At 36.3% G+C, this 27,565-nt stretch overlaps 1 protein-coding gene across 5 annotated transcripts in view; it reads right to left on the bottom strand.

Annotated features, from left to right (window-relative positions):
- Positions 1-12,213: 12,213 nt before the first annotated feature.
- LPAR1 (lysophosphatidic acid receptor 1) overlaps positions 12,214-27,565 on the bottom strand; it is a 137,079-nt gene continuing 121,727 nt past the window's right edge. For all 5 annotated transcript variants that reach the window (XM_063082196.1, XM_063082192.1, XM_063082194.1 and 2 more), the window contains one exon: positions 12,214-15,157. In XM_063082196.1, the coding sequence (XP_062938266.1) occupies positions 14,856-15,157 (302 nt within the window). In that variant the 3' untranslated portion in view covers positions 12,214-14,855. The remainder of the gene's footprint in view (positions 15,158-27,565) is intronic.

Genomic DNA, 27,565 nt, shown 5'->3' with positions numbered 1-27,565 from the left:
GTCATAAGCATGGTAATTTGGCCAAAATCACAATTACAATGGGAACCCATAGCAAAACTATCTTAATAAGATAGCTAAACTAGAAGAGAATAAATTATGATATACTAAATTAAATGAACTGATTCCAAACTTTATAGCCAGCAAACTTTAAATCCAGCAAAGAACTCACATATTTTTCAAGTTTTTGGGCATCTGACACATGAATTCTAAATTGTAAATATAGCAAATGTTTAAAAAAGCTACAAAAATATTGGCACAGAGGAATAGTATGGGTCAGTTTCCATGTCATATGTTAAAACATTTAACACTATAATAATGAAAATAAATACTAAATTATTAAAATAAGTATTAAATTATATAAATTGCTAAAGTTGAGATCAACAGCCTACTTTTTCTCTTTCTTGTTCTTTCTTTTTCTCCACATGCACCTACATCTATAACACACACACATATATAAATAATTCTTAAACTAATGTTAGAAAAATTGGTTCTCTTCTTAAGAAAAATAAAGGTACATCTTCACTTCTTACCAAACACTTAAATAAACTAAAGTGAGTTTAAATAGCCACTAGAAATAACAGAGGCACAAAATAAACAGAAGAAAAAAATCATCAAATACATCTATAAAATGGAGAGGAAAAAGCATTTCTTATCTTGCCTCAAAATTCAGAACCATAGATAGAAGTATTACAGAATTTATTAAGGGAAAAATGAAAAACTTTTATGTAGCCACAGACATTATATTCAAATCTAGAAATAACATTCACAATATATAATAAAGACAAAGTTAGTGTGCTAAGAAAAAAATAGCTTCCAAATTAACAAAAAGACCAAAAACTCATAAAAAATAGAAAAGGATACGCGAAGAAAAAATAAACTCATGAAAAGATGCTTAATTTCATCAATAAACAAAGAAATGAAAGTTAAAAGTGAGAAATAAACACATACCAATTTGGCTAAGAATCAAAAGATTGCTCATGACCAGCATAAATGAAGGAATGGGAAAACGAGCTTTCTAACAGCTCAAAATATTCAAGGACATCCAATAAGAAGTAACAAAAATTGAATGTACATGTATCAACAATTTCACTTCTAGAAATTTATCTTAGGGAAGTAATTAAACACATGCTCAGAGACATAAGATTCTTACCCAGCATTTTTTTATAAAAAGGAAAAATTATAAAAGCTTAATGTCCACCAAGGAAGTGTTACTTTAATCACACAGTACATGCACACAATAGAATATCATGCAGCAATTTAAAAGTTGAGATATACATATATGTGCATTCATGAAAAATCCAAAATATGAAAAGAAAAAAAAACCCGGAAGCAAAATCAAAGACAGATTATAATACAATATTTATGCCAAGATCCAATTTTGGTATGATGCAGTTGAAATTTATAGTTACATCTTGGAGGTCCAAAAATGTAACCTGCTCCTTTACAACTGAATTCAACCTTCTTATGAGGCCCTATTTATATTGAGTGGCAGGAAAAAATCAATCTCACTCATGCAGGGTAACTTCAAAAGTTATTTTAAGACTTAGTTTAGTGAAGGTTAATGCAGTTTCTTCTGGGAAACTTTGCTCCTCTCTGTGTTATCTCCTTCATCTTATCTTGGGAACTTTTTCCTGGAAGCATCTGGGTATGGTGGGAAACTCACTGATATCATGGCATTAGAAAAAGGAGGCTCTGCACCACAGCAAGCACCCTGGGCTCCCCAAAGCAGGGCCAATGGGGGTTCTCAGGCCTCAGCCACACCCCCCTACACCTGCAGCCAGCCAGCAGTGACCACTGAGCCACTGCAGGAAGCACCCTGGGCTCTCCTGAGCTGGGTGGTGGGGGGCCTCGGGCCTCGGCCATGTCCCCCTGACACATACAGCCAGCCCAGCACTGACCACCAAGCTGCCACAGGAAGCACCCTGGGCTCTCCAGAACATGGTAGTGGGGGGCCTCAGGCCTCAGGCCTCGGTCACAACCCCCCAACATGCTCAGCCAGCCCAGCGATGACCACCAAGCTGTAGTAAGAAAGGCCCTGGGTTCCTGAGCTGGGATGGTGGGGGGCAAGGGCTTTTGCTACACCCCCCTGACATCTGCACCCAGCCCAGCAATGACCAAGCCACTCCTGGAAGCCCCCTGGTCTCCTGTCTCTCCTGTGGGAATGTGGGGTGCCACAGGCCTCAATCCCACCCCTCCTCCATCCTCCCTCTTCCATCCTATTTCCTTCCCCTTTCCCCTCTCCCCCTCCCTCCCAACTGCTGCATAGCAACGTCCTAGAATGTAAAAAATAATATTAATAAAATAACATTTAAAAAAAAAGGAGGCTCTGATTGGAAAGATGTTGCTCTCGAGGATTCCAAGCTTCTGAGGATTGGGCACTGGCTTCTGTCCAGATATGGCAGGTCCTGTCTTGCTTTTGGGTGTTTGCAGGATGTACCACTGCTGCCAGTGGTTCCCAATGTGTCCTCAGGACATGAGTTCCAAATTCCACCTTCCTCATCCTGACCTTTTCTCATCCACCAGGTCTCTCAGCACTTGTGTAATACAATGTGTTTATTTGAGGGGATGATAGTGCCAAGTAGGTTTTTTTTTTTTTAAAGGTAAAATTATGACTCATACAAAAATAAAATGAATGCATATCAAAGATTTTATTTAGCTCATTAATTAATGAGGGAACAAGTAAGATGTTACAATCCAGTTTGAAGGAGAATTGAAAGTACGGGACCTAGTATTCTTCCCATTAATATTAAGCCGGAGGAGGGCAGTTGCCACCAGGAGCCTCCAAACTAGTGAGGAGGAGGTGGTCTTAGCTCACACAGCCAACCCCAGGAATTCTCAGAAGGCTCACTGCCTTGAAGGTTGGCCTTAGTTATTTCCTTAACCTCTTAATAAAGTGCTGCAGCACTTAAGTAATTAAATTTGTTGGACTTCACTTATTGTATTACTGGTGGGTTTTACTGTATGTAGTTGAACTTGTGTTGTATCTCTTCAGTCTAAACTTAGTCAAACATCTGAGTACTTCATTGTTTCCTTACTTTAGTGTTTACTAAGCATTTACATATTAAAGCATCATTTTATCCTAAATTAGTTTCCTTTACATGTTTTCCATTACATTAGAATTGGTAATATTTGTTTAAGTTATGAATTAGGTAGGTTACATTATCTAAGAATCTGATATCAGAATAATTTTTTTAAACAAAAAAATTTTAAGATATGTAGGCATTGGCTGTGATAGAGTTGAGAGCCACTGAATTACACCATTTAGCTTCTTCCTGGGGTGTGTGTTCTGCTCATTAAGGAGAGAAAAAAAATATTTCCAGTAGAGTCAATTTTTATTGTGCTTCAATTGGGTTTTCCTTTACCGTAATGGTGAGTCCTGAAACCCTTCCTCTCTAACAGCCTTAATTGGGCCAATGCCTCATTAATATAGATAATAATTTAAGTCAGTCATATACCACTTCTGCTCCAAAATACTTGTATAAATTACTGCCGTGAACAATTAGGATACTTCTTAATGCTTATTATTTTATAAAAACTAAAATCTAGTCAATTTATTCACATAGTGGATAAATTAAACCAAATAAAATTAGATATCATAAAAAGAATAAGCATTAGCATCTTTTTCAATCTGATTATCAACCTGTAAAACTTGAGTGCAGGGGACATTTGCTGATTTTACTGCCCAGTATCGTTTTCCTCTTCTTGAAAATACCCAGTCACCATTTAAATAATTACTTTTTTCTTTTTGGCCCTGTTCTCCTCTACCTCCGGCATTGCGATGTAAGCCAAGATAGGTCTTAATGGAATGTAAATCTTGAGCAGAAAGTCAAAGAAACCAAAAATTGCTAGAATCCATTCATTTCAGCAGAGACATTCTGACCAGACTGTTTCTGCTAGAAGAGAATCCTGCTTCCCAGCTCAGTTCCTGTTTATTTCCAAGATTAATTTATTAATCTTCTAATTAATTTTGTGAAATTTAAATTTACTTTCAATTAATTCCATATTTGTTCAAGTTAGCCAGGCTAAGATTTTACTAGTGCAACAAAATCCCTAACTGATGCCCCAAAATGATAAACTAAGAAATTTTTTTAAAAAGTTTAGTATGGTGGTCTATTTCAAATAAATACATAAAAATCAATATTTTTTTCTACATAGCAACGATAAAAGAATATAATGAAGAAAACATTCCATTCAAATTATCAACCAAAATATAGAATACACAGATATAAGCATTCACAAAATGGTTAGGAACAGCATGAAAAAAAAAAACCTAAAATGTAACTTTCACCTAAAAGTTGTAAATAAAGAGAGAAACATACCAAATATTTGGATATCAAGTCTTTTCAAATTATTCTACTATAAACAGAACTCCTATAAACATTTCTCTTTTTCTCCGAATTTCATAAAATAGCACAGGAAGAGACAAAAATATTTCTTACGCCCATTAAAAAATATAAATTCAGCATGATTTAACATTTTTATTGTATAAAATAAAGCTATTAGACTACTGGAAGGAAATCTAGGTGTATATTAATATAACCTTAGTGTAGGGAACAAAATTCTCAACAAGCTACCAAAGCTAGAAACCTCAAAACAAAAAATTGGTGTAGTAAACTCTATACCTTTTTAAATTACGTAAAGTAAAACAATTATATAAACAAATAAAGTCTGTTAGTTTGCTAAAGGGGAACATGATAACCATCACAGCACATATGAAAAAGTGCTTACATACTTACTACATGAACACTTTCTTGTATATCACTTAAAAAAATTAAAATAATCTTTGCCGAAAACTTAATTTTTTTTCTAATGTATGTCAGAATAATTGCCCCTCCATTTTCCTATCAAAATAATTTTCTGTATCTCCACGTGCAATGTTACAATCCTCCCACTTTTCCCAAACATTTTTGTCATATTCTCCAGACCAGAGTGTCTTAAACCATAATGTGCATCATGTAAAAATACATGTTCTGATTCAGCAGGCCTGGGGCCAGGCCTGGGAGTCTGCATTTCTAACAAGCTCCCAGATGATGGAGATGATGCTGGACTCGACTTCATGTTTTAAAGATCAGCACATTCAGTCATATCCTTCTTCATTGGACTGCTCACTTTCAGAACAACTCAAGTACCTTAAGAGGGGGGTTGGGGAGCTCATCACTGCCCTCTTTCCCCAGGGCTGCTTCTAGACATGCGACTCTGCCTCCTCCTATCAAAAATGCTAGTACTGGTTGCTGTCATCCACTGGCCTCCAGAACACGCCTCATGATCCACTTATTCATTGAAGACTCTGGCTCATAAGCTTCCATTCCACCTTAAGTCCAGCCGGCCTCCTAACAGGACCTTTCATAGTTCACATGGACTTAGCTTTCAGCACCCTGGACTGTCGGTCTCTTGGCCTTTTCCTCTCCCTGGACCTTGTTTTACTCTCTACCTGAACCATCAACTTTCCTCACACCTTAGAATCTGAAATAGCTCATCCAAATTGCTTTAATCAGATGTTCTACTCTCTGAGTCAAAACATAATCTCCTATCATTCTAATGTGCTGGCTGGACTTCCCCTAAGGGCTGGTACCAGGGACGTAAGACTTGTGTGGTCAGCTGCACAATGTCCCACACTTAGCAGGGTCCTGCACTTCTTTTATTGTATCATACTTGATTGTACATATCTGTGGGGTACAGAAGTAAAATATCAATGCCTGTGTGTAACATGGGATGCTCAAATCAGGATAATTAGTATATTAAACATCACACAATGTAGTTATTTTTCATGGCCCTTTACCAATTCCTCCCTTACCCCTCTCCCCGTCTCCCTTTCCCGCTTCTGGTGACCTCAGCTCTTTTCTCTGCTTGTGAAAGTTCAACCTATTATTGTGACTGCTATATCTTTTTATTTGTTTATTTTTTAGCTCCCACTTATGACTGAAGACATGGTATTTCTCTTTCTGTGCCTGGCTTATTTTGCTTAACATAATTTTCTCCAATCTCATCCATGCTGCTGTAAATGGCAGTATTTCATTCCTTTGATGGCAGAATAGTACTCCGTTGTGTAAATACACACATTTTTCCTTATCCAATTATCCGTTAAGGGACATTTAGCTGTGATAAACATGGGAGTGCAGGTATCCTTTGACATGATGATTTCTAGTCCTTTGGGTATATACCCCGCCAGGAAATTGCTGGATTGCATGGCAGTTCTATCTGTAGTTGTTTGAGGAACCTCCGTACCATTTTCCATAATGGCTGCACCATTTTACACTCCCACTAACAGTGTAGGAGGGGTCTCCTTTCTCTGCATCCTCACCAGCATTTGTTGTTTTCTTTTTGATAATAGCCACTCTAATTGGGGTGAAATGATATTTCAGTGTGGTTTTGATCTGCGTTTCCCTGACGCTGAGTGACATTGGGCATTTTTTCATGTGTCTGTTGGCCATTGTATTTCTTCCTTTGAGAAATGCCTATTCAATTCCTTTGCCTATTTTTTAATCAGATTATTTGTTTTTTTTTTAACTCTGAAATTGTTTGAGTTCCTTGTATATCCTGAATACTCTGTTTCTTTTTGCTGTGCAAAAGCTTTTTAGTTTGATATAATCCCATTTACTTTTCCTTTTGTTGCCTGTGCTTTGGGGTTCATATTCACAAAGTCTTTGCCCAGTCCTACTCCCTGAAATTTTTCCCCTATGAAGAACCAGCTTTTGGTTTCATTGATTTTCTCTATTGATTTTTGTTTTCAATTTAATTGATTTCTGCTCTAATTTTTATTATTTTTCTTCTGCTTACTATGGATTCCATTTGCTCTTCCTAAAGTATAAGCTTAAATTATTAATTTTAGATCATTCCTCTTTTCTAATAGGTGGTTCAGTGTTATAAATTTCCTTCTAAGCACTGCCTTCACTGCATTCCACAAATTTTGATAACTTGTATTTTAATTTCGTTCAAATTTTTAATTTCTTGAGATTTCTTCTTTGACCCATGTGATAGTAAGTGTATTGTTTAATCTTCAAGTCTTTGGGGATTTTCCAGCCAAACTGTATTTTAATTAAAGAAACTCCAAAGACTGACGTATTCACTGTTGATGAGATAGGTTAAAAGATATTCTCAAACCCTGTGGGACTATAAACTGGTATGATATTTGGGGGGTGCATTTCGGTATAACCTCCCAAAATAAAAACTTTAAATATACATTTCCTATAATCCAGGAAAGCAAAAAAATATTTCTTGATCGTGCTATTGATTCAGCATGAGATGACAGGGGTTTTGTTCCACACAGTTGCTCAAGATCCCAGGCTGATGGGGACCCTTTTCTGATTCTGTCTGCCATCTCTGTTCTTAGCTTTTAGGGGCAAAAAAGAGAAGGAGGGGGAAGACCTGGAAAGTAGTGTGGGGACTTTTTACTTCATCAGCTTAGAAATGACACATCGCATCCTCACACAGTCCACTGGCCACAACTAGTCACATGATCTACCTAAGAGAATTGTAGTTTTCCAAGAGTCCAGGGAGGAGGGGTGAACAAAATATTGATGAGCTCTAATAATCTCTACCTCAACTGCACAGCAAGGTACACACATTCTTACCAACCCTAGATATATTTCTATATTGTATCAGCAAGTAAAAAAATCAAATACATTGTTTATAGATAACCTTATTTTGTTGAAAAGAAACATCCATGTTTCTGAATAATATATCCAGATACTAAGTTTTGCTCTTTTATTTATCCTTGTTTTATCCCATTCGTTTCTTCTTATTTGAGCCAATAAGAGACTCTGTGTTTCCCATCCTGGGGAAGAATGCAGCAGGATGGCAGCAGGAAAAAAGCAGATTCCAAAATCTAAATCTTCAGTCGAGAGAGTATTCTGAGCTTCATAGCCACGTTCCTACTGCAAATGCAAAATTCACCTTTGATGGCTCATAGATAGCTCAACCTTTACTCATTAACTTGCTCCTCACCCTTATCTCAACACACCACGTCCCCATGTATCCAGTGGTCAAGGTCACATCTTGGATAAACCCCTTTATCCTAACAATTAACGAGTCCCAAACACCTCTCAAACCCATCCATCACCTTCTCTGCACCCGCACTGTCACCTTCATCTTTCATCTCAGTGTATGTGACAGCCTCTGACCTTTTCTTTTCCTTCAGTCTTCCTTCTCTTCAATTTATTCTGAAGCATAAACCAGACTTTTTTTAGATCCTTTAACTTAGATCCTCATTCCTCACAATTCTCAAGGATAAAATGACTTCCAAAATCAGTCCAGTCATGATCCTGCCTGTCTTTCAAGCCTCATTCTCACAGTCTATACTTACTCTTCTTTCCCAAGTGGCATGCTTTCTCTCACCAGGCATGTACACATCTTGCCTGAAATTCCTATCTGCATACGCTAGATGCAGGCCTATTTTTCTAATGGGTTGTTTTGGGGTGCACTGAATACAAGTGGTTGCAGGTTCAAGAGCTTGACAGAGCCACACCTCCATGCAACTCAGATTCAAGGTGAGGGCTCCCGTCTGACATGGAGCTTTCCTAGACTATCAAAGGTAGTTCCTCCCTCTGCCTTCTGCCGTTCCTTTTATTTTCCTTAAATTTCTATGTCATTCAGCTCTGTTCCCCATGAATATGTAAAATCAATTAAGAAACCTTGTCTATGTCTTGCCACTGTTCCCTTCATAACTCTTAATACAATTTGTAATTTTAACTTATTTTCTTCTCCCTGTTTTCTCCCTTATTCCTACTAAATTCTAAACTCTATTAAAGATCATATTCACAGCAATATCATAAGGGCCTGGCATATACAATGCTTTCAAAAATATTTGTGGATACATAAGTCAAAGAATGAGTGACAACAACTATTACACCTAATTATGGCCTAATTCTCAGTCAAGAATATATGAAAAATGTCACCATATTTCTACTTTTGTTCCAGTCATTTGAATCATAAAAAGGACATAGAAAGCACAAGATTTCTTGTGATCAAAGAACTTATTAATGAGCCCGGGTCATAGGAATGCCTACAATAACATTAACACCACACATGACAGTTCATGCCCCTGTTCATGGCATCGTGTTCTCCTCTGCGACTTTTACTGTGTTAAGTTCTTTGAATGATTAAAAATATATAACACATTGTGCCTCTCCTCAAGGAACTCATAATTTGTTTAGGGAGCCATGAAACATAAATAATACATGTAAGGTATTATGGATTACAATATAAAGAATATGTATTTAGGCATCAAATAATGCTATAGGCAACAAATATTGGACTCCCAATTTTCCTCGTGTAACAGAGTCATTGCAAGGATCAAAATACAAATTCTATGTTTTCTGTAAGCTGTAGATCACATTACAAATGCAACATAGTAATACTACTAAAAATCTTCCCAAAGAATATCAAAATAAGCAAGACCACTCAGAAAACAAAAACTGAGATTGATCATTCAAAGGACTTGACCTTAGTTTTTCATTATTTCTACTTAACTGTAATATTCTTAAACATGAAGGAAACCCTTTATCAGGGCTGTGGAATTAAGGAGCATTTCTCGGCCAAGAATACCTTTACTGTGGCTCACACATTTTATTTCTTTTAAATATGCAAGTATTAAGTACTACTTAGCACTGTGTTATGAGAGGTGCAGAATACAAAGTAAGATTCCTTTCCGGAAAGAAAGTTGCAAGTTAAGAGGTAAGATGCAAACAAATAGTAAACAGGGTCATTACAAAGCAAAATGAAGTCTGGCTTCCCTGATGCCAATGGGAATAGACTATGTAATAGCTTATTATATAGTCTATATATGTAGTCTCTGTCTCTCTCTCTATATATATATATATACACACACATACAATATATACATACACACATTTTTTATATATACATAAAAATATACACATATATATGTACCTTTCTATATATAATAACCTCTAGGGAAATATCAGCCCTGCACCCTGAAAACCATTGTTATGGAGAAATTCTATGAGTTTCAGCATAAAAAGTTTGTTAAATGTAATTGAAGAAATGGGGAACAGATTAGTGGTTGTTCGGGGAGTCAGGATGGGAGTAAGGGAGATGAGTGCAGCTACAAAGTAGAACAGGAGGGATTTCTGTGGTGATGGAACTGTTCTATACCTTGATTGTATCATTGTCCATATCCTGGTTGTAATGTCATACTATGGTTTTGAAAGATACTGCCATTGGGGAAAACTAGGTAAAGAGTACAAGGGATCCCTTCATATTATTTCTCACAACTGCATGTGAACCTAAAATTATCTCAAAAACAAAAGTTTAAATGAAAAAAATGATAGTGACATTATAACCAATTGAATACAAGAGGAATCCATGAGTCCATATTCGTATAAATAATGAATAAATGGGAGAAGACAAAACTTTTTCTCCCAGAAGAATGCTAACTAATAAAATTTGAAGGAAAAACTTAGAAATTCATCACTTGGCAACCACCAGAATAATGATTAATCCACCCAAAAATATCAACAGATGCCAAAATTAGACATTAAAATTTGATGAAGAACAGAATGTTTACACAGTGTGAAGTATCCCTCTACGAAATGCTTATTAAAAAAGAAAAGAAATAATTTTATTCACAGTGGAGAAATAGGGCAGATACCACCTTCATCAAGTAATCAGTTAACTTCACCAGTAACAGGAACAAATCAACATCATGTGCTGCTTGACAGCACGCAGTGAAGAGAAACACAACAGCATTTCTGTCATATTTTTCCAAAGATAAGTGATACGAATCTAATCATGAAGAAATGTCAAATCCAAATTGAACATTCTACAAAATGACTGACCTGTGACCTTTAAGTGACAAGGTCATAAAGATCAAGAGAAGACTGAGGGACTGAAGATTAAAGAAGACTTAAGAGACATGACAACTAAATACAACCAGTCATCCTGGACTGGGTTCTTTTGGGACAAATTGGTGAAACTTGACTGGGGTCTGTGAATTAAACAGTAGTTGCTGTTATCAATGTTGATTTCCTGATTTTTAATGGTTGTATTGAGGTTATGAAGGAGAAAGTTCTTGTCTGTAAGAATTACATTGTAAAGTCTTTGGGGGTTGGCAACTTACAAATGGTTCACAGAAAATATTCTGTAAATTTGGTAAGCTTTTCCATAAGTTTGAAATTGTTTCAAAGTAAAATTACCTTTAGTATAAAAAAATTTAATTGAGAATTTTCTCTGTAGGCTAGAGCTGGATTAAGAGATCGTGTGTCCAATTTCTCCTTCTTTCTTTTCTAGTGAATATCCATAATCAAAGCAGGATAGCATGATCAAAAATGGAATCTCTAAATCAAAGGCTGGCAAACTTTTTCTTTAAAGAGCCAGATAGTAAATATTTTAGACTTTGAGGGCCATACAGTCCCTGCTGCAACAATCCCCTCTGCCATAGTAGGACAAAAGCAGCCATTGATGGTAAACGAATGAGTATGGCTTTATTCCAATAGAACTTTTTGTGCACAGTGAAATTTAAATTTCATATGATTTTCATGTGTCACGAAATATTCTTTTCCCAACGATTAATAAATACAAAAACCTGTCCTCAGCTTGTAGGTCATACAAAAATAGATGGATTTGGCCAATGGTCCTTAGTTTGCCAACTCCTGCTTTATATTTTTGAATAGTCATTACATGTCATATTAAACAGATTATTAGCAAATAATCTGTGAATATGAGCTTTATAACTTTAAGGGAAGAATTAGAGAATTTGCTATGCAGACTATACAAGACACAGGTTAATGCTAGAGTGTGAATGGACCGTGCTTAGGAAGATTCCTGACACATTCTGGCTCAGGTTTGGGATCAGGTGAAACTTACTTGGTGTTACAAAAATAGGTAATTGTTTCGAAAGGTCTTTTCATAAAAATGTTTTGCTTACCTGGTCATAGTGAAGGGACCTGATTGAAGAAGTGTTTCTATAGTTTTTACCTAGCATGAGTGCACACTCTGGGTTTAAGGGGAAGGGCTACAGACAATATTACAAAATTACAATATTTCAGAAGCAGTGTAACTGGGAAACAGAACGGGAAGACCAATAAGACTCACTAACTAACTGTATAACGTTAGCTGAGGTTTTGAGTCTAGTAAATTACTGTTCTACAAATTTAAAAAAAAGGAACTATGTGAGCAGTGGCTAATTTGTAAAGATGAGTTCAAAGATATTTGATTTCTAACAGTCCACGTGCACACAAATCTAAAGGTTCAGAATTCTCAGCCACATACTCATTGGGACATTTATTTGAATAAACGTTTTATCTTTTTTCCAATACCTTAGTAATATATGAAAAGATTATAATTAGCAGATAGTTGGAAGACACACATCACTTTTATCAGATCAGTGATAAGCACAAAGACCACTGTGACTTCATAAACTCCTAGTGAGAGTTTTTCATAAAGTTATTATAAAATCAGAGATTTCCAAAGAAGAAACTCACTCCAGCCGTTATCCTGTTGAGATACTGTCCTAACACACTGTCCCTCCTTTCATGGAACATAAACAACCATCTTCTGGACACTGGAAAGACTTAGTACGCAGGATGGAAAAAGCATATGGTTGCTTTCCCTCAGAGTTCAGCAGCCATCATAGCAGGGAGACAGAGAAGATCACACAGGGAGAGCTCCGTGCAAGGCAAGCTGGAGAAATAGCACTGGCCAGAACCACACGTTACCAGACACTGCTTCAGAATGATTTATTAAGGTCCAATTAGTATGCTTTTAATTTCAAATAGTCCATATCTCCTCCAGAAAATATGCACACAGATAAAAGTCCATGTTCTTTTCTTTCACTTCCAATATAAAATGTTCTGTCCTTTGTGTAAAGTATATGCACACACCTCTCTGTTAACTGGTTCCCCACATTCTTTTCACTGCAGGTGCTTCACAAGTCTGCCCTCTGCTCACACGCTGACTATACACTGACTTCCTCCATCCTAGACAGCCATTCTTTCTGGACTTCTCTCTCTTAGATGTCCTCCTGACCTCAAACTTGCTTCGTGACTGTGTTACTTCCCTGGTTACTTGCTACAACAAATTGATGCAATAGTTTACCTGGACAGTGTATTAAACAGGTATCACCTACCTGGTTGCAGTCTATCGGGGTGATTCCTGGAGAACACACACTAGCCAATCCCATACTAACACACTCAACCCATTTGCTATAGAAGGGCCCCAAGACATTTAATATGACCATCTTTTGTTCACTGGGCACATTTGATTTCTTTGCATTTGCTTCAATTCTACATTCAGTTATGGCTACCAAAAGCTGGATAACTGGTCCCTCAAACAAAATTTGGAATTGCTAGATATATCAGGGTGTCTTGGTCACTGAGATAATTGACTGTTTCTAGCCCATCAATTATATTAAAAAATCACTCTCAACTAAAGTAACCACTGCATTTCTTTTGTACAAAGGTAATTTAAATGGCTTTCCTCAAACTGCCATCCATGCGGTATAAAAGAAGAAATCCCTTTTTATAAAAGGTAAAAGCATAAGAAGACAATTCACATTTTAAAAAAAAAATCCTTCATGGGAATCTGTCCTAAGTAAATAATCAATTATATGGACAAAGTTTTATGTACACAAAATTTTTGCAACTTTATAATGGTGAAAATTAGAAATAACCTAAACAGTCAACATGGTTAAATGGGAATGGTTAAATAAACTGAGTTGCATCCATTAAATGGAATATTATATAGCCATTAAAATTGTTTTTGTAAAATTTTTAATGCCATAGTAAAATGTGGCAATTCTGCACTTTAAAAAAAAAAAAAACTAGTTACAAAACTTTTACAGTATGATCCCAATTATGTAAAAAATCATATAATACACATATAGACATACATGGGGTGGGGGGAGCTGTTAAAGGTGGTTACTTCTGGGTTGTGATATTATCAGTAATCATTTTTTTCTTTTTATATCTTTTTATACATTTCTGCATTTTTCAAGTTTTCTACAAAGGTTATGTATTTATAATTCAGGATAACACAGGCTATTAAAAATTTCCTCTGATGTACTGTAAATTAAAATGCAACTGGGTATTTTAAAGGTGAAAACAATATTACCATAGTTCATCTTCGGTGACATTTTTAGGATACATATTCTTTTGGTGATAAACTTAGATTCCTTGTTTGCTTTATACTTATACACACTTTAATAAAAAGGCAGCATTTTGATTAGAGCATTGTTTGTTTTATAACCTAAACAAATACTGGCTATGACATGTAGGTTCTTCTATTTCCTAGAAGATTTTAAATTAGTACCCTTTTATCTTTTTAAGTAAGGCATACTGCATACATACATTACATGCATGCTTTCTAAACAAAAAAATACTCCTAATTTACAGTTTTCCTACAGAGGGAAAAAAATGGAATTACGGTAGTTTAAGAACAGTCTATCGTCTTACCCATCGCAAACATGCTAATGGCATAAACATGTCTATTAAGGGAAATGTATCCTTTAAAAATAAAAAAGGGAAGACTTATGTAAATGAAACTGTGGATTCAATTAGTCAGAATTTATTCTGACTTGCACCAAACCACACAAAATCTTTTAAAGTCTAGTTAGTGTCGTCTAAATGGACACTCCAGCATCTATTCTTGAATTCCATTGCAAGAACTCCACCTTCTACTTCCAAACGCAATGGGGACCAGGTGGAAGGTTGTCACATAAGCTAATTTTCAAGACCTATCAAGTCTTGTGGGGTCTAGGAACAAATACTGCCATTGGTTAGTGTTGAAGTACGTGAGTTTATTTCTCTCCTCTCATCCCCCTCCTTGCCCTGGCCATTGGGTAGGAGGAAGCTGTTCATCCTTCAATAGAGGAAGGCTGGCTCTTCATCTCAGTTTCCTTTCTAAACCACAGAGTGGTCGTTGCTGTGAACTCCAGCCAGGATGGTGTGGTTGAGGGAGGAAGCAGAACGGTCTGAGCCTTCCGTGGGGCCACTGGTGTTGTCACTGCGCTGGCAGCAGAGGATCTGTCTGAAGGTGGCGCTCATCTCCTTGTCGCGGTAGGAGTAGATAATGGGGTTCATGGCAGAGTTGAATTCAGCAAGGAGAAGGAAAAATTTCTCATAGGCCAGAACATCACACTGCGGACAGCACACATCGAGCAGTAACAAGACCAATCCCGGAGTCCAGCAGACGATGAAGGCACCTACAAGAACAGGGGTGGGGATTGGGAGGATTCAGAGAAAGAGAGAATGAAAAAATATCATGATGAAACGTGCAACCAAAAAGTGAAATGATTTCAGTTCAATACAAAGACACTGAGACTGGTTGCCACCAATCAGTCGTTGCTGTAAATGAAAGGTTCATTTTCTCAAATAATCGGGAAAAAATTTTAACGATAGAATAATCAACGTAATAAAACATTATTTGAGATCTTACTAAAATTGAGTATTTATGAGACACTGATGATGATTTTTTTGAACAAAACACAACGAGTTTGATAAGCAACTGAGACATGAAAAACTACATTCAGGATACACACTTCACCTCTTATGAAGACATGATTTTTAACAGCAAAGAGTTGTCTTCAGGCGAAAGATAAGCACTAACGATAAATGTCCTTTAATGTTCAGTTAAGGCACAGTTACTGGATTCAAATTGGCTGGCCTCAAATCCTTGTTCTGCTGTTTAATAAATTGGGTAAACTTAGGCAAATTACTTTTATGCCTGTTTTCTCATCTGAAAAATAGAGATGATTATATTTATACCCCACGAGGTGTTTTGTAAGGGTTAAATAAGAGCCAAGAAAACAAGAACTCATTATACACAGATATTAACAGTAACAATAATAATGTTATTACCTGCTCAGTAGCATGGGCCTGTGTAGAAATCGCAATTTCCAATGATAAAATGTATGTTTTATTTTATTCAACAATCACTTACATAGTACTTTTCTATGTACCTTACAAATAATAACTCACTTAATCTTTACAATAGTCATATGACATAGAAACTAATATCCCCATTATACAGATGAAGAAACCGAGACCCAGGAAACTTAAATAACACTCAAGGCCACAGTACTTGACAGTGGCAGACAAGAGACAAATCCCAGAGTTTCTGCTCTTAGAGGCTCCAGAGTCCATACTCCAGAAAATACATTATACTTCCACTTCTTGAAACTAATAAAATTAAATATTGTAAACCAGATTTTCTGCTTTAGATGTTTTACTAATTTAGATCAACTTTGTTCTCTTTCTTCCCTCAATTATTCTGAATCCTTAAGATTGCACTATAACTATAAGAAAAAAGGAAATATAGACTATCTTCTTAATTCCATTTCAGTTCATTCTTGGAATCGCTTGTCATTTGGATCCCAGGGAAAATGGAGGTTGTGAAATAGCATGAAAACCTACCACCATGTTACCTCAGGATCTGCTGGAGACACTCAACCGAAAGGATGTGAGCCATCAGGTCCAGTGGGCAGCATTATGTCCGTCCCACCAGACCTCACCTAATGGGCCCCGTATGTGTAATCAGGCCACATCATGAGCAGAGAGGAAACAGGGATGAACCCAGAAGTACACTTGACTCTTCAGATTTAAATGGCGGTGGCCTTGGTGGAAGCAGACTTGGACTGAGGTTGTGGATTTGGTCTAACCTCAAGGAATAAGTTTCACAAAATATAAACAAATTAGATTTAGTCTCTGAACAGCCCAGTTTTGAATGTGAACTTTCTTTTTTGAATGTTTTCAGTAGGGGAATGAAAATAACGAAGGGAGAAAAGTACCCCCCAAAATCTTTTTGTTCTGGGCTGAGCCCGTGGCGCGCTCGGGAGAGTGCGGCGCTGGGAGCGCAGCGACGCTCCCACCGCGGGTTCGGATCCTATATAGGAATGGCCGGTGCACTCACTGGCTAAGTGCTGGTCACGATAAAGACAAAAAAAAAAAAAATCTTTTTGTTCTACACCACAAACGTGTATTGGTTTTAAACTGCTGTTCACTTTGAAGGGTGTCCAAGGTACTTCATTTTCGAATAAATACAGTACCTTAGACTTTCCTTAGAGAGCAAAAAAAAATTTTCAAATATCAGGAGATAATAGCCAAGGAGCTATTTAAACTTCAATAAAAATGTTAATAAAGCATTCATTCCAAGTCCTTGAATTTCCTTGCTTGAAAAATACTCAGAAAACTAAACATAAAGGAAAATCAAAGGAATGCCTGTTGGGTTTCAGAAATAATGCATTATTCATTGAGAAGCCAGGAAGGGAATTATTCTCAGGGTAGAAAATGCTTGGATGGAAAATGCATGGTCCCATTATTCCACTTACATGGAAACTTAAAACACATAGGCCCTTCATGAATGGAAGAGCATTCTTCCAAATTTCCTTTCCCCTTCCTTTTATCAAAGCTCTAATTGAGCTCAGATTTAGAGCTTGATTAGATACCAGCAACATGCATCTCAATAGATATATTTTAAATAAAATTATGTTTTTCTCTTTTCGGGCAGCAGAAGAGAACATCCTTATTTGGATGTACTTGCTCAAGCTGCTTGACTTTTACAAAAAGTAAGAGGATTCAAATACGGTCACATATTGTTTATAATTTCTTGAAATTCAAAAAGAGCAAAATCTTTCTTAAAAAGAGCCATGGACTTAGAAATTAGCCCATGGGCCTTACTTTTAGACCAAAAAATGCAAGGAGCCCTGCTAGATTGGAGACGGGAAGTGGGAAACACCACAGCCTGACACAGAAGCTAATATATGTGGACACTTCATTGAGGAACTCAGAGTCCTCTTGTTTCTTCACTGAAAGGGACTGTTTTTAATACTATAATGAGGCCCAACCACAGCCCCAACTCTCTGTGTTCGGATCTTTAGGACTCAATCAATCACAGTTCAGGTCTTAGAAAACCAACACCTAAAACTAATCATACGGAATTTTCCCCTCTTCTCCCTCCCTTTCTTTTTCACGGACATGTCAAGGATCAAACTGACCAAAAGATGAGAATGCCCTACAGAGGGGGAGAATATGGCTTGGGAAATTCCAAGGTGATTAGGCTCCTAAATCATAGTGAAAAAATATTATGAAATCAAAACTATGGATTTTCTCCTGAGCTTTTAAAAACAAAAATAAACCACACCCAAGCCCCTTTAAATATAAGTAGCCAACCATAATTCAAGTGGGCTACAATACTAGAGATGTGCATTGTGGATCCTACCATGACATAATCTGTAGAATCCAATGCACACATGTAAGACAGATTGATAAGAGTTAAAACAAACCCAACCACCACCACCAAAAAAACCCTCATTCTCAGCATCCATGAAGTGAAGGAGTAATAGCTCCCTGCCTAGTCCACAGGGCATGGTGAGGATCAAATTGAGATACAACGTTTGAAAGCCTTCTATAATCTGCACGTCTACCTGAGTACCACTACCTACTGCCATTGTGAGAGGCAAGGTATGTGGAGGCTGGTGTAGCACAGTTCTAGTGCAGATTTACTCCAGGGGAGAATGTGAAACTACATTTCAGACTGTGAAGATCTGGCATCTCAAAAAGCTCTAAGATGCTACCATCCTGATTATTAGAGATTCCTAGGACTTGCAGTTGGGTGCAAGGAAGATAACAGGAAGGAAAGCGGGAGGGAATACAGGGAAGTTTGGGTGCCCCAAATCATTTTGGAGGTTCGCAAGGGTCAACTCAACCCTTACCAAGACAAGGAATCAAATGATATGGTTCCCAGCAGGGACAGTGCTTTACATAGTTTGTATATTTCCAGCACATTTCTTATGGAGGAATCCCCATAGGCAGGCACAAAACCAAGAAATGATACACAACAGTATGAAAGCAAGTGGAAGTACAAGTAGTTTATGGTTATTTGTTATAAAAGTCAGAAACAGAAGTGACAGAAGTCCAAGGTCATGAAGGCCTTGTTTATCTGGCTAAGACATTCAAAATTTTTGCAGCCCAGCATTGATTCTCAATCCTGCCACATATTATAATATCCTGCAGATCTTACAAGAAATAATGATCTTCATCCACCGCTCCCCCCATGAGATTTTAATTTCATTGCCCTCACTGGTCAGATTTCCATTTAAGATACAACACTGGTGACAGAGCAGAAGAAGAAAACGATCCTGATAAGGACAAAAATATCAGATATTTCCAAATTCAGGAAGAGAAAGAATGAGAGCCTGAATCAGGGCAGGGGCACTGGGGAAAGAAAGGTACAGAATAACTGGGAAAGTATTTAGGAGACAGACTTCAGGAAACAGATGAGAAAGATGAAAGAGTCTAAGATGACTCCTAGATTTTCAACTTGGCTGAAGGAAAGATGCTGGTATGTTTTGCTGAGAGAGGAAACATAGGAGAAAGCGTTGATTGGCATTTTGTTAGGGAGAAGAGAGTTGATGACCTCGGCTTTATACGTGTTTAGGTCTGAGGTACCTGCAAGACCTCAGATGGACACACCTTAAAGACATCATGAGAGGCTCATGGCAATTTGAGTCCTGAGAAACTGTCTCTCGGGGAGCTGAACAGAAGGGGTCACATTCTGCCTGATTTGCCAACATTACAAGTAACATGGGGAGGAGGCTATTCAAAACATAGGCACGGTTGCTCTTCCTTGAACAAGTCTCATCTCTTTCTTATACATCTGTCAAAGCAATCTGTGATGGCCCTGATGCCCTCAAAGATGGCAGGAGAGGTGCGGGAATGTAGACGCAAAAGGCAAGGAGGAAAGAGGCTGTTTGGGAACAACAGGTCACAGCTGCAGACCAAGATCATATTACCACACCTTCCCTCACATCTACACAACCCCATCAGCTGAATAATGCTTACCATATGGTCTCACAATTAGAGTCTTTTTTCTAGAATGACTTTTTCCTAACTAGTTGAACTTTGCTTACATATGAAACACAAGAACCAAAGTTAGAGAGGAAAAAAGCCCTTGCCAGAGAAGACCTCTAGGGAGAGAGCCCAAGATGTTTGATGAAAAAATCAGAAAGCGTTTCCAGTCTGGCTGGAAAAAAATTCTGTTTTTACATTAAATAAAAAAGAAAAAATCAAACATCCCTCAGATCTGGGACAAGTCAAGGTAAATCAATTCTACACCAGTGTTCTACCCAAGTTAACCTCTCTTTGGGCTCTTTCTTTTTCTTTCTCAAATGAGGATTTCAGAAACAATCCTCCTTATCTCAGGGGCTTGTGATAGGAATCAAATGAGAAAATAAGTACTTGAGTAGTACATAAACTACTTTTTCTGCTGCCACTAAATTGTGTGTTTCCTCAGCGCAGACCTCTTGGTATCCCAGAATCCAATCAAATTTTAGTTAATCTCTGGTTATATTGTGATTTCTGCTGTAAAGCACACATATAAGACATGGTTAACTAGGAAATCCTTCTATATTGTATATCTTAAAAGAGGGTATGTTACTTAACAGACCATAGATACAAAGCTTATTCCTCAGTCTAGAAGAGAAGGGGTCATTATAATAAGGATGTATGCGGGTACTTCAGAAAGTTCATGAAAAGACTTATATTACCTTTTAATTCTATTTTTCCATGAACTTTTTGAAGTGCCCTTGTATTGGAATGGCTTTCTGAGATTAAGGCTTTTTCGAAAAGAGTTGCCTAGATCAATTATAAAATCCTTTTACCTGACCATTGAAAAGATATAATTAATCTAGCCGAGATATCTCCTCAATATGCTATTTCTATCCTGATGCCCATTTTACTCCACCTAGTTCAGTGCCCAACACGTCCACTTCTTCACGGCCACAGTGAATGTTGCGTACATTTAAAGTATCATGATTTCATTCATTGTGTGATATGCTTTAGTGTTTCCATTACTCACTCCTGAGAACAGTTATCTTTTAGAGAAGGGTATTAACGCCACACACATCTCTAAAGCAGAGTAGAATACTCATGTTCTCTTTAACATTCCTGAATGAAAGTTTCAGCCACATATACTATCCTGATCAATGCAAGAGAACATCAAAGCTACCTTCCTTCTGGCTATTTATACTCTCCTTGACCTTAAGCAGTGAGTATCACACACACACATGCTCATATCCTACTACAGGTTCTATATCTCATCCTGCATCTGCACACTGAAAGATATACATTGAAATGACTTGTATGCTAGTGCCACCTCTTACAGAAGACCCTTCTGTGCTGAACAGCCAGTAGAAACCACTTCTCCACGGCTATGGCCCTAGCCAAGTGAACCAATGTCTTTTATCTGCCTATTGCAACAGGCTTCTAACCAATTCCTCTTTCTCCATGCTTCTTCCCTAAAGTCCAGCTTGCACACAACAGCCAGAATGATCTTTCGAAAGCATAAATCAATTCATGTTATGTCACCTTCCTGCTTAAAATCCTCCAAAAGCTTCCTACTTGAAATCCTTACTGTGGTTCACCATGTCCTACACATGACTGGCCCCTGCCAGCCTCTTGGGTCTCATCTCTCCACTCACCCCTCACTTACTAGGTTCCAGCCACACAGACCAAGTTCATTTCTGTCTCAGGATCTTTGCATTTACAGTTCCTTAGGCAGGGAATACTCTTTCTGTAGCTCTTCATGTCTACTTTGCTGTTAAATGTCACTTCCTCAAAAAGGCTATCCTTGACTGTCCTAGCTAAAGCAGTAGCCCACCGCCACTTTTTTTTTTTTCTTTAACTTTGGAAGATCACGAATGTCATCAGAATGTATCTACTTTGAAATATTGTTTTTGTTCATAATTCTTGCTTGACCTTTGATAGGCAATTTTATCTAAAGTCACGAATTCTTTAGATTAAGAAAATATCCTTCTATTTCTTTGAATACTTTCCTCTCCTTTCTGTTCATTTCTTTTGGGACTTCTTTTACAATGGATATTGGATATTTTATCTATTTAGTTCATTTTGTAACCAGTTTATTGGGTTCATAGTGTGTAAATTGTGGAACTGATTATATATGTATATGTATTTTTCAATGTTCTCAAAATATACTGTAGAAATGTACTGTCCATAAAGTTTGAACTGGAATTTTCAAGCTTTTTTTCCTTCACGGTATCTTTAAATTTGTTTTTTACTATTCCTGAATGTATAGTTATGTGTTGTTTCTTTTCAGAGCTTTTAAAACTGGCTCCACTTGATTAGTTTACCTTAGAGTGGATTTTCTCTTTGTCATAACATTACCTTTCTCAGCCTTTGTGTTTTAGGGAAGCCCGGGCTCTCCTTGAGTAAAAGGACCCAGGGGGAAACCAGGAAAACTGAAGAACACGAAACACCCGTAGGTGGAGACCTTGTATGTGTATTTTCAGTCATTTCACCGTGAACATAAATAATCAGAACTGCAAGGTGTTGTCATATTTAGATTATCTCTGCAATAATGTGTTTGAAGCATTTGTTGAAACTATGCTAAACCATGGATTTGGCTTGGTACCAGTTCTAAAGTTTTTCTCTCTGGGTTGTTATAATATTCTGGGATGAAAATTGTGGTCATTGGGTTACTTTTTTTTTTTTTTTAGTTGAAACAATTGATTATACATATTTGTGGTGTACAGCATTGAATATCAATACCTGTGTACAATATGTGGTGATCAAATCAGGACAATTAGTATATTCATCATTACACATGTAATCATTCTTTGTGACTGTTTAACAATTTCTCACTAACCCTCCCCTCCCTGTTTCCCATCTCTGGTAACCTCAGTTCTCTTCTCTCCTTCTTAAAGTTCAATGTATTATTGATTGTTGTATTCTTCTTTATTTATTTATTTATTTTTTTTAGCTCCCACTTATAAGTGAGGACATGCAGTATTTCTCTTTCTGTGCCTGGCTTATTTCACATAACATAATTTTCTCCAAGTTCATTCATGTTGCTGTGAATGGCACAATTTCACTCTTTTTATGGCAGAGTAGTATTCCATTGTGTATATATACCACATTTTCCTTATCCAGTCATCCATCGATAGACATCAAGGTTGGTTCCAACTCTTGGCTATTATACATAGAGCTGCGATAAACATGGGAGTGTAGGTGTCCCTTCTACATGATGATTTCCATTCCTTTGGATATATACTCAGCATCAGGATTGCTGGATCATATGACAGTTCTATCTGTAGTTGTTTAAGGAACCTCCATACTGTCTTCCATAATGGTTGCACTAATTTACAGAAAGCCTGAACAGACCAATAACAAGCAATGAGATTGAAGCAGTAATCAGCAGTCTCCCAACAAAGAAAAGTCCAGACCCAATGGCTTTCCTGCTGAATTCTATCAACCCTTTAAGGAGAAATTAATACCAATTCCCTTCAAACTATTCCAAGACATTGAAACAGAGGCCATTCTCCCAAACTCGTTCTATGAGGAAAGCATCACCCTGACACTGAAACCAGACAAAGATATGACAAAAAAAGAAAACTACAGGACAACATCCTCAACAAACATATATGCAAAAATTCTCAACAAAATATTAGCAAGCATAATTCAAGAGCAAATCACAAACATCGTATATCGTGATCAAGTGGGATCCATCCTAGGGATGCAAGGATGGCTCAACATATGCTAATCAATAAATGTGATATGCCACATCAACAAAATCAAGGACAAAAAGCATATGATTATCTCAATAGATGCAGGAAAAGCACTTGACAAAATACTTATTTTTCTTTAATGAGGTTATGCACATTTATTCATTTGAATAACAAAATACATAAACTGAATAGCAGATGAATAACAAAATACTCTGTAGAAAGTAGGGCTTCTAGTTTGCACAAAAACTCGAGATGTAAAACTTATTAAAACTTACATATTTCATTTTATAATCTCTACAATTATTTGAAATAGCTCTTAACGTCTTCCAAAAGCATGCAAATACCAAATTAATTTCAACAGAGGAAGATGTATAAACTTTTCAAAGGCAAATTAATTTCTAAGCAAATCAATAAGTCCTCTTAATAAAAAGAAATCAAGAACGAAAATTAAACATCTAAGTTTCCTATACTATCACTGTTTCCATGTGAGATGTTGCTCTATATTGAAATGTACTGGGGGGCACCATGTTTCAGGGAATGTCTGCCTATTACACAGGAAACTTCCCTGCAAAGGAGACCCCTTTAGATTGGAAGGACAGCATAATAAATCACCAAAGCCAGCTTTTTTCTATACCTAAACTATCCAGTGATGTGGTCTAATGAGTAGGCAAAATGCTACATTAGACAATACATGGGCAGAGGTGTGTGCCTATGCAAGTTCTCATCTATGAATAGAGAAGTCACAATAATGCTCAAATAATACAGAAACAGCACGACTGTCTAATTAGATTCAGCATGCACTGAATTATGTGTCCTTTCAAGTGCATGTGCACACACACACACACTCCACTTCCAACAGTAGCTAATAGTCTCGGGAGTAGAATATGACCTCTGAAGTCTCTAAAAGCACACAAAACAGAAAATGCTTTAATTTACTTCCAACGAAACTGATATAGTCTAAAGCATGTTATGAAGTATCATTGCCTGTTTCCTTCCGCTCTAAATGTGTCTTCTAATTTCCACCCAGTTCTGTCTTGGGGTGAAGTAATCAAAGGTAAGACTGACTCACCAGACCATTATTATCTATCAATAACCCAAAAATAATGCAACTCCAAGTCCTACTAAAGGATGTTTTCATAAGCTTTAAACTTGAAAATACATATGTCTAATATATGAGGGTACTTCAAAAAGTTCATGGAAAAATAGAATTAAAATACAAATCTTTCCATGAACTTTTTGAAGTCCCCTCATATACAGAATGTATATATTAACATATACACATACATGCACATGTAACGTATATAAATGTATATATAACATGCATGCATACATGTACACTCAGAACAGTCCCCACATTTTATTGTCTTAAAAAGGATAAGATTTATTTTCTTTTACGCAATAGACTATGAGACCCAACCCAAAAAGATGGCGCCACATATATTCTTCACATAGGAAATAATTCACCTTTCTCAAAATGGTTAAATCTGTTTTGCTTCCTAAACCTAGTGATAAATTGAAATTTTTTTAAAAAGTAAATTTCTCCCCTTATTTTAAAAATAATACATCTAAACCTTACAGAAAATAAATATTGTCAACTCCAAACCAACACCATCTAACTCAGAAAATGATACTAAATTTATTGCATGACTGTGGTCCAGCTGTTACCAAGGTAATTTGAATAATATTTATCAATTTTAAAGGATAAATGAAATTTCCCCCAGAATCTTTCCCTAGCAGAAGTTCAACATTAACAGGAAGTTCATAATTGGCTTTGCGACATATTTAATTTTGAAGCTATGAATTTCACAAAATCTGGCTGAAAATGCTCATAGAATATGGCTGAGGACAAAATCCTGTGGAATTTATTCTTTGCAGTCCATAAACTACTGGCAAGGATCAGTAAGTTACGTATTACTCAGGAGATGAACTTCACAGAGAGAGGAACATAATGGAAATTTCATTTACAATTCATTTTCTTACTATCAGAAGGGGGAAAAAATTAAAAACTTAATCCAAAAGCAAATTCAGAAAATTTTGTGATTTTTGCAACCTAAAAAAGATCATTAAATATCTATCTACCTATCCACCTCTCTCTCTCTCTCTCTCTCTCTCTCTCTCTATATATATATATATATATATATATATATATTTTTTTTTTTTTTAATGGCCAAAAGACATGAAAAGAAGAATGGTAGAAATTGTAAATGTGGTCATTCTTTTTAAGATTGGTTATGTCTCCTACAGTTGCCAAATGTCCTGGATTGATCTTTACAAAGCACAGATTCTTGGCAGAGCAAGAGGGAGGTACAGTCTGTTCTGCTATAATATGATAGCTGTGTGTCTAAGATATCTCCTGTTATCAAAAACATTTTTAAGAAAAACTCTTTAAAGAATGGTTATAAAAACAGTTATTCAATTCAGAAGTGGGTGTTTAGGCTAAAGGATTCCAAGTTCACAATCATAAACATTTTTTCCACATGAACTTCAATTATCTTAATTAAAAGTTTAAAGGACTAGTTGATCAAAACTGACTGACAAAACCAAGTCTAAATATCACAAAACAAATTCAGACTAGCACATAAATCCTACACAAGTCATTCAGTTCTAAAGTTCAAAATAAACTGCAACCTCACTTCTATAAATTTATCCTATAGATATATTCGCACATGTACAATTGTTCATGTGTAAGAAACTCTTTGCAGTATTTATTTTAAAAAATTGGAAATAACTTAAATAACCATAAATAGAGAAGTAAAATAAATTACATTGCACAAATAGGATCCACAAAGTAGAATCCTATTCAACTTAAAAGATATTTGAATAGCCTGTCATTACCAATACCAAGTGATCTTCAAGATACATTATTAGTTTACAAAAAGTAAAAATTGTGTATAATTGTGCCACCAATTATGCTTTAACAAAAAGAGTAACAACAACAAAAAACTGCTTACACACAGATGCCCTATAATAAGCCCAACTGAAGCTAATAGTCATTTTTAAAAGGTTCAGAATAAGAAATCATAAAAATGATACATTAAACATGTTATTGACTTAAAATATAAATTTTTATTCCTTTGCCAATTCTTTGATATAGAGCCAAGGCTTTTTACTTGAAGATGGGTCTGTTTACTAAAGCTCTGTGTCCTCTTCCAAGGAAAAGCCACACCAATTAAGCATCACTTCCAACTTGGCTGCTTCAAAATGGAGTCAGAACTTAAAATTCTTGCAAAGCAATTTAAGTGCAAAAACGTTGTAGATTTTTTATGGTTTTTTCTGAACTCTGACAGTTGTTTTCGCCTGCTATTTTATAGCATTTTTTTTTTTTTTGCAACTTGCCTCCATTGAATATTAACAAAGCATTCATCTAATTTTCACAGGAACAATGTTTTCTTCTTGCACTCATTACACATTTCACTAGTTATGTAATTATAAGAGTCTGGCATAAACAGTTTTAGTAGCAAAAACAATTGATTCTTGGTAACTCTCGGGAGCTAAATTATTAGCCTTAAGGCTACACTGTACTAACTTTCTTTAAAAAAAAAAAAAAAAAAATCACCCAAATAAATGAAGTGGGTGAAGAGAACGCCAGTTGAGAATGGGTGTGTACTCAGTGTGTGTATAAAGATATGCACATGCCCTCCACCTGCATAGGTTCATATACGAGGGTACTTCAAAAAGTTTGTGGGAAAAAAGAACTAAAAAAATAATACAAATCTTTCCATGAACTTTTTGAAATACCTTCAGATGTACAGAATATTTTTGGAAGGCTACATCAGAAATTGGTTATTGCCCTGGCTGAGGATTGGGGTGAAAGAGATGATTCACTGTATATTTTTCACTATTAGAAAATTTTTAACCACAAATTATAATTTAAAAATTAATTAACTGTAAAATTCTAACAGAGTTCACAACTAACAATGTCCAGTTTAACAGGATGCCATCTCAGCTGTCAGAAATTCAAAGCGGCTTAAGGTTCTTTGCAGCACAAACAGCGTACCGTGATTATAAAATAATCAATAGGAGTTCCAGTAATAGAAATACCTTAAATTAATATACTCTAATTAGGTGATTATATTATATCCAAATAAAATT

Source organism: Cynocephalus volans, chromosome 17 (assembly GCF_027409185.1).
Source record: "Cynocephalus volans isolate mCynVol1 chromosome 17, mCynVol1.pri, whole genome shotgun sequence".
Classification (NCBI taxonomy): Eukaryota; Metazoa; Chordata; class Mammalia; order Dermoptera; family Cynocephalidae; genus Cynocephalus; species Cynocephalus volans.
Note: the sequence above shows the minus strand (reverse complement) of the source record. Positions and strands in the feature narration are given on the sequence as shown.